This window comes from Oncorhynchus mykiss, chromosome 31 (assembly GCF_013265735.2).
Source record: "Oncorhynchus mykiss isolate Arlee chromosome 31, USDA_OmykA_1.1, whole genome shotgun sequence".
Taxonomy (NCBI): Eukaryota; Metazoa; Chordata; class Actinopteri; order Salmoniformes; family Salmonidae; genus Oncorhynchus; species Oncorhynchus mykiss.
Genome location: NC_050571.1, coordinates 32,604,318 through 32,617,926, shown reverse-complemented (window position 1 = coordinate 32,617,926; position 13,609 = coordinate 32,604,318). Strand labels below are relative to the sequence as shown.

The window sequence follows — 13,609 nt, the reverse complement described above, 5'->3', positions numbered from 1 at the left end:
CACCTCATAACTCTGTTACCAATATGAAGATCTATGGTCTTCTTGGCCTGTTTATATCAGGGCAGTCATTGTGGCTCAACAGGGGCTTGTTTCAGAACGACTTGTGGGTGTATTTCATCAGTGTCTTCACTGGGGTAGCTCAAGCGTCTCAGTGTGAATGCTGATTTTTGGATCAGTTTAGCCTTTTAGATCACAAAGAATAAGACTACAGTACATGGACATGGGGGACTTGACCCTAGATCAGCACTCCTACTGTGAGATGCATGTTGCATACATGTGCTCTATCTATCTGGGAACTCTCCCTGTGGAACCCGTAGTCCCAAACATCAAAGTCACAGAGCCTCAGACACAAACACCAAAACTCACCTGACCCCATTCCATCACATCCTTAGGTTATGAGTGATGTGTCCAGGCCCTGCTAAAGTCAGGGAAGTCTTAACATGTGATGTGTCCAGGCCCTGCTAAGCCAGGGCAGTCTTAATGTGTGATGTGTCCAGAACCTGCTAAAGTCAGGGCAGTCTTAACGTGTGATGTGTCCAGGCCCTGCTAAAGTCAGGGCAGTCTTAACGTGTGATGTGCCCAGGCCCTGCTAAAGTCAGTGCAGTCTTAACGTGTGATGTGTCCAGGCCCTGCTAAAGTCAGGGCAGTCTTAACATGTGATGTGTCCAGGCCCTGCTAAAGCCAGGGCAGTCTTAACGTGTGATGTGCCCAGACCCTGCTAAAGTCAGGGCAGTCTTAACGTGTGATGTGTCCAGGCCCTGCTAAAGTCAGGGCAGTCTTAACATGTGATATGTCCAGGCCCTGCTAAAGCCAGGGCAGTCTTAACGTGTGATGTGCCCAGGCCCTGCTAAAGTCAGGGCAGTCTTAACGTGTGATGTGCCCAGACCCTGCTAAAGCCAGGGCAGTCTTAATGTGTTATGAATGATGTGCCCAGGGCAGTCTTAACGTGTTATGAGTGATGTGACCAGGGCAGTCTTAACGTGTTATGAGTGATGTGACCAGGGCAGTCTTAACGTGTTATGAGTGATGTGCCCAGGGCAGTCTTAACGTGTTATGAGTGATCTGCCAGGCCCTGCTAAGGCCAGGGCAGTCTTAACGTGTTATGAGTGATATGCCCAGGGCAGTCTTAACGTGTTATGAGTGATGTGCCCAGGGCAGTCTTAACGTGTTATGAGTGATGTGCCAGGCCCTGCTAAATCCAGGGCAGTCTTAACGTGTTATGAGTGATGTGCCCAGGGCAGTCTTAACGTGTTTTGAGTGATGTGCCAGGCCCTGCTAAAGCCAGGGCAGTCTTAACGTGTTATGAGTGATGTGCCAGGCCCTGCTAAAGCCAGGGCAGTCTTAACGTGTTATGAGTGATGTGCCAGGCCCTGCTAAAGCCAGGGCAGTCTTAACGTGTTTCTGTGTGGACATAGATTGGGTGCATCTTAGTTTGCGTGTGTGTGTGTACATATTGGTACACGTGTGTGTGTGTGTGTGTGTGAACATTATCTGTGCAGATGTCCTGGGCAGTCTGTTAAATTTAAGTAACCACTCATGCAGGCAGGGGAGAGTGGACTACACACTAGTCTACTGGAGAGTGGACTACACACTAGTCTACTGGAGAGTGGACTACACACTAGTCTACTGGAGAGTGGACTACACACTAGTCTACTGCATTAAATCCCATTAGTACAGCACATCTCACGTATAAAATGTTTTAAAAATTAACATGAGCCAAGCAGCTTTGTCCTCTTTATCTAACTCCATCTCTCAAGCATCCCTCCCTCCCTCCCTCCCTCCCTCCCTCCCTCCCTCCCTCCCTCCCTCCCTCCCTCCCTCCCTCCCTCCCTCCCTCCCTCCCTCATCATTCACTCCCAACCTCCCCTTTGTTTCCACCTCTGTAAAACACCATATCTCTCATTCTCTGTCTCTCTCTCTCTCTCACACACACACACACACACACACACACACACACACACACACACACACACACACGGTGCTTGCTGACTCCTGTGGTCTGTCCTGCTGCCATATCGGATCTCAAGCTCACAGTAGTGCTCCTGCTGGTAAAGACCTGGCCACTGAGTCTCTGTCACTCTGGATATCACCTCCAACAGTGTGAGAGAGCAGAGAGGAGGGGGGCGGGTAGAGAGAGAGAGGGGGGGGGGGGGGGGGGTAGAGCGTGACAGAAGAGAGAGAGAGGGGGTAGAGAGAGAAATAGGGAAAAGATTGAAAAGAGAGGGAGGACAGTCAAAGTATATGTTCTGGAAGCTTGGCACTCAAAATCTCTCTCACCCTAGCAGCTCAGAGTTCAGAAAATTTCCCCTGTGACAGATCTGTCTACCCTGAGCAGAGTGTGTGTATTATTGCTTACCTCAAAGTGTGTGTTTGTGTGCATTATGTGTTTACTGCTCTCAGTGAAAGGAAAGTCCCCCAGGAGTATGGAAGGGATAAGGCGTGGGAGGCAGTAGCACATTGGGAACAAATTCTCCTGGTGTCTGGTGTGTTAGTGACGCTGAATGAGGAAACACACACACAAACTCGTACACTCAGACACTCTTTGCCTCATCCCAAGCGGTGAAATGACAGAGCAAATTTAGACCTGCAAAAGAGTTCTAGATTCAGAGGGTGACATGGACACCTCGGCTGTCCCAGACAGGACAGACACGGCGCAGACAGAGACAGCACCACCAAGCACTGGACAGTTCCTGTCTGGTTCTCCCTCTCCCAACCGCTAGCCTATTGTGTGCAACGCGCATGTCAGTGTGCACAAATCAAACCGTCCTGCTGGGATCAAGACAACCGAACGGTAAAATAGCAAGAACAAACATGTCAATGTTGCTTTTCTTTAGATCGCTTTTTAAAGTAGTCTACACATTGAAATTCCAGTTTGAGAGAGAGAGAGAGAGAGAAGGCATGCTTTATTGCGTAGTGTTTCCCCCTCAACGTTTATCGGATTATATTCTCGTTTAAATTATTTATGGAAGGGAATAAATAGATCAATTGATTACTGTACAAGCCCGGCCAGAGGAAAAAAATAGGATAAACAGACCTAAATGAAGTTAATTAATACTAGAATGGCAAAAATGCCTTTTGACGGTTAGCACTAAACAATACTAACGTAGAGGAGTTCCACCTTTTAGCCCATTCATCTATTATACTTTACTGTCTATGACCTATTCACTCCCTTCCTCTGTTTTTGCTAGCCTATAGGTTACAACTCTCTCACAAGAACATTGATGGTCATATTTACTGTAAAACTATAAAACCAGACTCTGACCTCAACACTAAGCCCCTTCTGAATCTATTAACTCTTAGCGGGTCTTCACTAGTTGCCACAGCCACAAAGTATATTTATTCAATTTCTCTGCTTAAAATGTTGTTTTTTTTATAACCTAATCCTAACCTTAGCCCTAACCTTAACTACACTGTTAACCGTATGCCTAACCTTAAATGTTGACCAAAAAGCGAATGTTCGTTTTCATGAATTTTGACGAGCCAATGTGGAGTTTGTGGCTGTGGTAAATAGTGGAAAGCCCTCTTAGCGGAGACGACGCGAACCCTGTCGCGCGCGTCGAACAGACCAGAGGAGCAAAGAGTCACGGAAAAGGGAAGCGAGCGAAGAGAGACATCCTAACGTCAGCCACAAGTTTGATGTAAGATTCACATGGTCATCATATCATGTTAACCGACAATTCCGACACCGGGTAGTTGGATTTTTGTTATGCACTAAAGTTATTTCATTACAGCAGACTATGATTTGACAATGTATGAGAATGTGTTTTAAGCAGCGTGCACACGCAAATGTTGTTAACTATATCTACCGCACTCACTCTCACCCTTTCCCAACCAAGTGCTCATATCCGAGCTGAGCGAGCAATTTCAATCTAGCCGCCAGTGAAGACTCGCGGGACGCCGGATTCCTGTGAACACAAGGATGCGGTGCCGCACGTTTTTTGGACCGTGTTCGATTGGGATCTATCTATGGATGGCGGTCCTTTTCAAAGGTATGGCGGGATCCAGGTCCACTTCTCTCTGTTGAACGATGTTGCATGTCTGTTTGGAGTATGTGGCGTCAATGTATGCTATGACCATGGTAGGCTAGTTAGTCTGGTTTGAGTTTTGGGTGGGACACTAGCTAATTAAACTCCACTCGAAGTTCATCCGAAACCTCCTTCACGGTGGAGTGGAGTTTAGTCAGCCACGCGGGACACCAAAGCAGGCTAGGTCTAGTTTTTGGTTTTCCAGGTAGTTCTGGGCACAATTTTTTTTACAATTTGAAAGGAAGGAACACAGAAGGGGGTAATGTATATGAAAGGAAAGTGGCTTCTTCTTCTTCTTCTTCTTCTTCTTCTTCTTCAATGAAACCTGTTAGCTTTGATTAAAGCATAAATACAGTTGTGATGCGGTTTGCTTTGGGAAGAGGCTACAGTGTTGTTGCGTTATTATACTTCATAGTGTCTTTTCCTTACTTGTCACAGTGCAGTCTGTTGTTAGGTACAGCAAGATTATGTCATCCATTCTAGATAGTAGGAGTTCTGTACGATATAATATCATGCATGTGCAGTCCATCATTTTGGAGTTCATGTAAAATAGTTAAATGTGTGTGCGCACGTTGTGCTTATTCATAGGGATAATGTAATTCGTTATTTTTCACTGCCCCGTTCTCCCTCCCCTCCCCAGTGGTGGATTTACCATTAGGCAGAAGAGGAAATTGCCTCAGGCCTCACATCATCAATGGGCCTCATGAGCTGGGGATAATTCATACAAATAACACTAGTAATATATATTTTTTTATAATCATTTCTCTGTTTGAGTCACTCCATGCTCTGCTCGAGTCCCCTCCCCATCAGCAGGTTGGTTCAGCAGCAGCAAAATCAGCAGGAAGCTTAAAAGTTGCAAAGGAAACGCGGAGAGTTTTTTTTTTTTTTTTTGCCTGGCCACTGTTTCTAGGTTAATTAAGACACATTGCCGACAAAAAAGGGTCCCCCAAAAAGTAAATTAATCAAAACAGCTGAATAATAATTCATAATAGATCAATTGTTTCTTTCCATACATATATGTAGCCGGTGTGAAATGGCTAGCGAGTTAGCAGTGCACGCTAATAACTGTTCAGTCGGCGACGTCACTCGCTCTGAGACCTTGAAGTGGTTGTTTACCTTGCTCTGCAAGGGCCGAGGCTGTTGTGGAGCGATGGGTAACGATGTTTCGTGGGAGGCAGTTACAGATGTGTTCAGGGGTCCCTGGTTTGAGCCCAGGTTGGGGCGAGGAGAGGGATGGAATTATTAACACTGTTACATATATTTCATATCAATATTAATCCAAGTTTTTCTCATAATAGTAGAAACAAGTGTCATTAATCATCCACATAATGGTTCATAATAAAGGACAATTCCACACTAAAGAGTTCACCTGCATTGTTTCACGCGATGTGATTGCAAACGTGACTTTCATTGACATTAAGCTGCAGCAACGAGGTGCTTTCAGGGCGGGCAGAGAACAAGAAAGAAATATTTTTTTTTTACATACAAATTATGTAAATTAAAGCATTTCTTTAGTAAAAAAGACAGGTGCTGCTGATAATACTGCCATGGTCATCGAGGCAGAGGACATGTACTGTATGTGTGGCCCATGGCATGTCATACTATTTTTGGCCAGACAGCATCAGATACATGGGCTACATATAGTAATACAGAGGGGCGCTGTTTTTCTCACTCGGATGCTTTCTCCGGTAAGACAGTTTCAGCCACTTGCGAATTGTAGGAACATTGACTGGTGCACAGTGCACTGTTCGGATGCTGGAATTATTTTGGATGAACGTGCCAAGTTAACCTACATTTTGAAGTGATTTGTTTGACAATCATATGAACACATCATGACTGGTTGTCATGACATATTTAAAGATAATAGATTTTTACAGTTAAATTACAAGTGTTTACTATAAATCCATGAAAAAAAGGTTTTGTTGGGGGGGGCTCTGCATGGGGCCTCCAAAACACAAAAGCTCAGACACACCATTAGGGTTGCTGTTCACGTAGCAAAAACTGAAGCCGTCAGCAGCTCAGCCTTGCTAAAATACTGCAAACCAGAGGGTGGCAGTAGCGTTGTTTGGCAATGCGCGTCCGTGTGTGTTGCTTATGGTCTAGATTCCAACGTTAGCTAGCTAGCTGTGCTAATGTTGCTATTTTGTAGAAAGCCAGATGGCCACAGCCAGATAACTACCTAGCAAGATGATGAAGAAACAATTGAATTCACTCTCCATAATCCCATACTGTCAGTGCCAGCCCATAGCCAAATGTTTGGCTATGGGCTGGCATAGCTAGCTAGTTAATGACACTGCACTAATTTGGCAGCTAACACAGGCAGCTGTTTCATGGAAACTAGCTCATATTTAATTATAATGTCAATACTAGCTACAGTGGTTAGCTAGCTTGGAGGAAGTATTTAGTGTTGTGTGCATTGCGTCTGTGCACTTAGCTAGCTACTATCTCATAGCCTACATTGTATATAAAGTGTGACTGGCTTATCCGTGGATGTACTGAGAAAATGTTCCTGTTTGTTGTCACTCCTGTTGGCTCCCCCTGTGGAGGTGTGTGCTCTCTGATTGGCTCAAAGTCATATGGTTGGCAACTGACGAGCATTGCGATTCTACAAGTAGAAAACGGTAGGTTCGTCGCTACCAGGTCAGCACGCAGCAAGTACCGCTTTTGTTTTAGCGAGACAAGGAACGGCCTCCGACTGGGATAAGTACCTATTAGCAGTCTATTGGCAGTGAGATTCTCTGTGTGTTTCATGCATAGGCCTTAGTCCTCCCCTGCCCTTCGTTCCCCCTTAACATCCCTGACATCTGAGTCCACCTTGTGCACTGTGACGCAGCACTTCACAGGGTTTACAGAGGTTTTTGGCACAGGGGCATCTCTCCAGTGTGTTGTGTGTTACCGTCTCCACACATTGTTTCACCGTCTCTTTGTGTGTATCAGAACACGGACACTCCCTGTCCTCACCTGTCCACTCCACTCACATCACTGGCCAGGGGACCGAGGGAGGGACCGAGGGAGGGAGAGAGAAAGTGACATTTTGAGTGTGTTTAGACAATGCTTTGGTCTCAAGCAGACTTGTCCTACCATTGCCATTGTCTGATAGACAGACTGGTATTTTTAACGGTTTGATTTATAATTGACGCAGACTAGCGTTTTCTAGACTTTACACTCCTTACTCCCACTCGGATCGGGCACTCTTGTGCATGAGGCCATGCGATGCATACAGGCAAGTGTTAGTGATCAAATCATTTACACATTAACTTTCAGTAATGGCTGATCTATGTTAATTTACAATACTTTTTAAAAGTATTCCATGAGATGCATCTGAAGAGTAAGATGAACTGTGGAGCAATGAAGAGATATTACTTTTACCAATGAAATTCTGTTTTTATTGTTTCTCTCTAAACCTCCCTCTAACCTCACTGGATCGATACAATATGTAGAGTTGCATGGCATCTGTCAATAAATGAATCTGTCTCTGATTCCTATGCAACACCTCACTCTTTCCCCTCTTCTCCCTCTCTTTCCCTCTCTTTCCCTTTCCCTCTCTTTCCCTCACCAGTAACTCCTGAGAGACTGTCTAGCCTCTCACTTTTTTGAATCTCTAGTTTATGTCAATTAAACCACTCCTGCCTCATCCTGTGTATTATTGATTGGGTGTTTTCATGGCTTTAATGAAGTGTTTCTCATGAGCGTAATGATGTGATCTATGTGACTTTAAAGAGGTCCAGCCAGCCTTTTGGTAAGGAATGCAGTGATGATAGACTCGCGCCCTGTCCAGGGGATGTACTTGTACCTCAAGCTGCCTCGCGCTACATAAACAGGCGCTTGTGCAAGGCTACTTACGCTGTTATTTTTTTTTTATCTGTGTAAGAGGTCAATGTTAATGTATATGAATGCATATACATGTGTAGCAGCTGTGATGGGTCTGTTCCACTGTGGCGTGACATTGGATTAGATTAGGATTAAAGACTAGGGACCTGAGATGGAGGCTGGGTGGGTGGGTCTGACCACAGCAGTATAGATTGTCAACCACTCACGTCATCTCAGCCCAGCCCCTATACCGTCATTACCATGCTAGTTTACCCTAGCCATACCACATACCCCTAGTTTACTCCCACCATACCCCACCCACACTCTGAGCCCAGTGATGCAGGGTGGGAGAAGGGGTTTCAACAGTAGCAACATTCACACACATTAATTAAGATGAAGAGTCAGCCTTAGAAAGCCACTGATGCTTTTCAACTCCCTCGTGTGAAAATGTGTCATTTCTTGTGGCATTGTTTTTATGCCTGAACTCTCTCTACTGTCCCTCTCCACTCACCCCCACCCCCCTCTACCACTCACTTCTCTCTGCCCTCCATCCCTCTGTTTACCCCCCTCTCCCACTCACTTCTCTCTGCCCTCCATCCCTCTGTTTCCCCCCCCCCCCTCTCTGTCGGTGGGTTTGGGTGGAAATAGGTCAGGGAATATGCACAACTATACTTTGATGTAAGAGTGAAGACAGAACATCTGTACTAGTTGTATTCCATCTGGAGCCTCCACTATCCAACAGGATACTGACTGGAAAGTAAAACACTGATTGTTTCAATAACACTGAACACAATATTGAAAAATGTGCTTGAAATATCGGAACACTCTTCCTGTGGTCAAGTCAATTCTATCTGTGTCACAAATGCCACCCTATTGCCTTTACAAGGCCCATAGGGCTCCGGACAGAAGTAGTGCACTATATAGGGAATAGTCGGAAACATGGCTCACTCGAGAGACGCTAACAGAGTCGGTGCAGCCAGCTGGTTTCTTCACGCATCGCGCAGACAGAAACAAGCATCTTTCTGGTAAGAAGAGGGGCGGGGGGGTATGCCTTATGATTAACGAGACGTGGTGTGATCATAACAACATACAGGAACTCAAGTCCTTCTGTTCACCTGACTTAGAATTCCTCACAATCAAATGTCGACCGCATTATCTACCAAGGGAATTCTCTTCTAGTATAATCACAGCCGTATATATTCCCCCCCAAGCAGACACATCGATGGCCCTGAACGAACTTTATTTGACTCTATGTACAATGGAAACCACATATCCTGAGGCTGCATTCATTGTAGCTGGGGATTTTAACGAGGCAAATCTGAAAACAAGACTCCCTAAATTCTATCAGCATATCGATTGTGCTACCAGGGCTGGTAAAACCCTGGATTATTGTTATTCTAACTTCAGCGACACATATAAGGCCCTCCCCCGCCCTCCTTTTGGAAAAGCTGACCACGACTCCATTTTGTTGCTTCCAGCCTACAGACGGAGACTAAAACAGGAAGCTCCCGCGCCCAGGTCTGTTCAAAGCTGGTCCGACCAATCTGATTCCACACTTCAAGACTGCTTCGATCACGTGGATTGGGATATGTTCCGCATTGCCTCCAACAATAACATTGACGAATATGCTGATTCGGTGAGTGAGTTCATTAGAAAGTGCATTGGAGATGTTATACCCACAGCAACGATTTAAACATTCCCAAACCAGAAATCGTGGATTGATGGCAGCATTCGTGCAAAACTGAAAGCGCGAACCACTGCTTTTAACCAGGGCAAGGTGACCGGAAACATGACCGAATACAAACAGTGTAGCTATTCCCTCCGCAAGGCAATCAAACAAGCTAAGTGTCAGTATAGAGACAAAGTAGAGTCGCAATTCAACGGCTCAGACACAAGAGGTATGTGGCAGGGTCTACAGTCAATCACAGATTACAAAAAGAAAACCAGCCCCGTCGTGGACCAGGATGTCTTGCTCCCAGACAGACTAAATAACTTTTTTGCTCGCTTTGAGAACAATACAGTGCCACTGACACGGCCCGCTACCAAAACCTGCGGGCTCTCCTTCACTGCAGCCGACGTGAGTAAACGTGTTAACCCTTGCAAGGCTGCAGGCCCAGACGACATCCCCAGTCACGTCCTCAGAGCATGCGCAGACCAGCTGGCTGGTGTGTTTACGGACATATTCAATCAATCCTTATCCCAGTCTGCTGTTCCAACATGCTTCAAGAGGGCCACCATTGTTCCTGTTCCCAAGAAAGCTAAGGTAACTGAGCTAAATGACTACCGCCCCGTAGCACTCACTTCCGTCATCATGAAGTGCTTTGAGAGACTAGTCAAGGACCATATCACCTCCCCCCTACCTGACACCCTAGACCCACTCCAATTTGCTTACCGCCCCAATAGGTCCACAGACTAGACACTGCACACTGCCCTAACCCGTCTGGACAAGAGGAATACCTATGTGAGAATGCTGTTCATCAACTACAGCTCGGCATTTAACACCATAGTACCCTCCAAACTCGTCATCAAGCTCGAGACCCTGGGTCTTGACACCGCCCTGTGCAACTGGGTACTGGACTTCCTGACGGGCCCCCCCTGTTGGTGAGGGTAGGTAACAACATCTCCACCCCGCTGATCCGCAACACTGGGGCCCCACAAGGGTGCGTTCTGAGCCCTCTCCTGTACTCCCTGTTCACCCACGACCTCGTGGCCATGCACGCCTCCAATTCAATCATCAAGTTTGCGGACGACACTACAGTGGTAGACTTGATTATCAACAACAACGAGACGGCCTCCAGGGGGTGAGGGCCCTCGGAGTGTGGTGTCAGGAAAATAACCTCACGCTCAACGTCAACAAAACAAAGGAGATGATTGTGGACTTCAGGAAACAGCAGAGGGAGCACCCCCCTATCCACATCGACGGGACAGTAGTGGAGAGGGTAGTAAGTTTCAAGTTCCTCGGCGTACACATCACGGACAAACTGAATTGGTCCACCCACACAGACAGCGTTGTGAAGAAGGCGCAGCAGCGCCTCTTCAACCTCAGGAGGCTGAAGAAATTTGGCTTGTCACCAAAAGCACTCACAAACTTCTACAGATGCACTATCGAGAGCATCCTGTCGGGCTGTATCACCGTCTGGTACGGCAACTGCTCCGCCCACAACCGTAAGGCTCTCCAGAGGGTAGTGAGTTCTGCACAACGCATCACCGGGGGCAAACTACCTGCCCTCCAGGACACCTACACCACCCGATGTCACAGGAAGGCCAAAAAGATCATCAAGGACAACAACCACCCGAGCCACTGCCTGTTCACCCCGCTATCATCCAGAAGGCGAGGTCAGTACAGGTGCATCAAAGCAGGGACCGAGAGACTTTAAAACAGCTTCTATCTCAAGGCCATCAGACTGTTAAACAGCCAACACTAACATTGAGTGGCTGCTGCCAACACACTCAACTCCAGCCACTTTAATCATGGAAATTGATGTAAAAAATGTATCACTAGCCACTTTAAACAATGCCACTTAATATAATGGTTACATACCCTACATTACTCATCTCATATGTATATGTATATACTGTACTCTATATAATCTACTGCATCTTGCCATCTTTATGTAATACATGTATCACTTGCCACTTTAAACTATGCCACTTATGTTTATATACCTTACATTACTCATCTCATATGTATATACTGTACTCTATACCATCTACTGCATATTGCCTATGCCGTTCTGTACCATCATCATCACTCATTCATATATCTGTATGTACATATTCTTTATCCCTTTACACTTGTGTGTATAAGGTAGTAGTTGTGGAATTGTTAGGTTAGATTACTCGTTGGTTATTACTGCATTGTCGGAACTAGAAGCACAAGCATTTCGCCACACTCGCACTAACATCTGCTAACCATGTGCATGTGACAAATACATTTGATTTGAATAGGGTGCCACTTTAGACGCATTCTGTCTTAACAATGGGTTTTGGGGGTATTTTAAAACACTTGTTTAGAGTTGTAGAACAGCGCACATGTATTACTCCTTGCCGTTTAAAAACCTCATCTATCACTGTGACATTATTGCGATATGGGTCCTTTGTTTCTTCACCTTGGGATGGCTTTCTGACAGGCAGTTAAAAGGACACCCGTGAAGGTCTGGGTCGCCATTAGTTACATCCTTTTGTCTGGGTTCTTGTGTGTGTGTGAGAGAGAAGTCCTTGTGATTTGCATACCTTACATAGCTGTGACTGTCTTCCCATCACTCTGCATTAATATTGCATGGTGTGTTTCGAGAGACAGAGCAGAGATTCTGGGGAGTGGTCGCGAAACACACTCTGTTCTGTCCCTTCCAGGGTCTAAACTCTGGCCCAATGTCCCTTACTGTTCTATTTTCTGTTGTTCTTTTTGAGATTTTGGGTGTTTCTCAATATGCGTACGACCGTGCTCCGAGCACGCAAATTAGAGTACGGCAGGGCCAGAGCATAAGTCCAAATCAAAGTATGCGAAACGGGGCACGGATGCGTACTCTGCTTGTACACATTTCGAAAAGCATGCATCGATTCAAGCCTCAACGAAAAGTATAGACAGAAATATGACGCAAACTCGTCAAAAACGACGCAAAATGTATTGAAATCAATGACGGCTAGGTCTAGTCTCAGGGAGTCTTGGTGCAGAAGGAGGAACTCTCATTCTAGGCTCCAGCCTGTGCCTTGTGTCTGGAGCTGAATGTGGGGTGCACATCTGAGCGTACCGACCCAGTAAAGAGTCTCAGATGGCATGATCATTGAGGAGGGAGGGATAGAGGGAGGCTGCCAATCTTATCAGAGAGAGAGAGAGAGTGTGTGTGTGTGTGTGTGTGTGTGTGTGTGTGTGTGTGTGTGTGTGTGTCAATCTTGCAACCGAAAGGTTGCAAGATCGAATCCCCGAGCTGACAAGGTATAAACCTGTCGTTCAAATCTGTCGTTCTGCCCCTGAACAAGGCAGTTAACCCACTAGGCCGTCATTGAAAATAAGAATTTGTTCTTAACCTGTTAGAGCTCTAGGGGCGCTATTTCATTTTTGGATAAAAAACGTTCCCGTTTTAAGCGCGATATTTTGTCACGAAAAGATGCTCGACTATGCATATTCTTGACAAAGAAAGAAAACACTCTGAAGTTTCAGAATCTGCAAAGATTTTGTCTGTAAGTGCCCCAGAACTCATTCTACAGGCGAAACCAAGATGATGCATCACCCAGGAATTAGCAGAATTTCTGAAGCTCTGTTTTCCATTCTCTCCTTATATGGCTGTGATTGCGCAACGAATGAGCCTACACTTTCTGTCGTTCGCCCAAGGTATTAGCAGCATTGTGACGTATTTGTAGGCATATCATTGGAAGATTGACCATAAGAGACTACATTTTCCAAGTGTCCGCCTGGTGTCCTGCGTCGAATTCGGTGCGCAATTGCCAGCTGCTTCTACTTTACCATTTGATTCAGGGGAGAAAGCATGTGTCCAAGAACGATGTATCAATGAAGAGATATGTGAAAAACACCTTGATGATTGATTCTAAACAACGTTTGCCATGTTTTCAGTCGATATTATGGAGTTAATTTGGAAAAAAGTTCGCGTTTTGAGGACTGAATTTTCGGATTTTTTTTGGTAGCCAAATGTGATGTATAAAACGGAGCTATTTCTAATACACAAGGAATCTTTTTGGAAAAACTGAGCATCTGCTATCTAACTGAGAGTATCCTCATTGAAAACATCAGAAGTTCTTCAAAGGTAAATGATTTT

The 13,609-nt window shown here is 45.6% G+C and overlaps 1 protein-coding gene across 1 annotated transcript in view; it reads left to right on the top strand.

Moving 5' to 3' along the window:
• Positions 1 to 3,511: 3,511 nt before the first annotated feature.
• The window catches only part of LOC110505019 (neuronal acetylcholine receptor subunit alpha-7-like), a 76,668-nt gene continuing 66,570 nt past the window's right edge, over positions 3,512 to 13,609 (top strand). The window contains exons 1-2 of the mRNA XM_036969606.1: positions 3,512 to 3,638; positions 3,837 to 3,989. Of these exons, the coding sequence (XP_036825501.1) occupies positions 3,920 to 3,989 (70 nt within the window). The 5' untranslated portion in view covers positions 3,512 to 3,638; positions 3,837 to 3,919. The remainder of the gene's footprint in view (positions 3,639 to 3,836; positions 3,990 to 13,609) is intronic.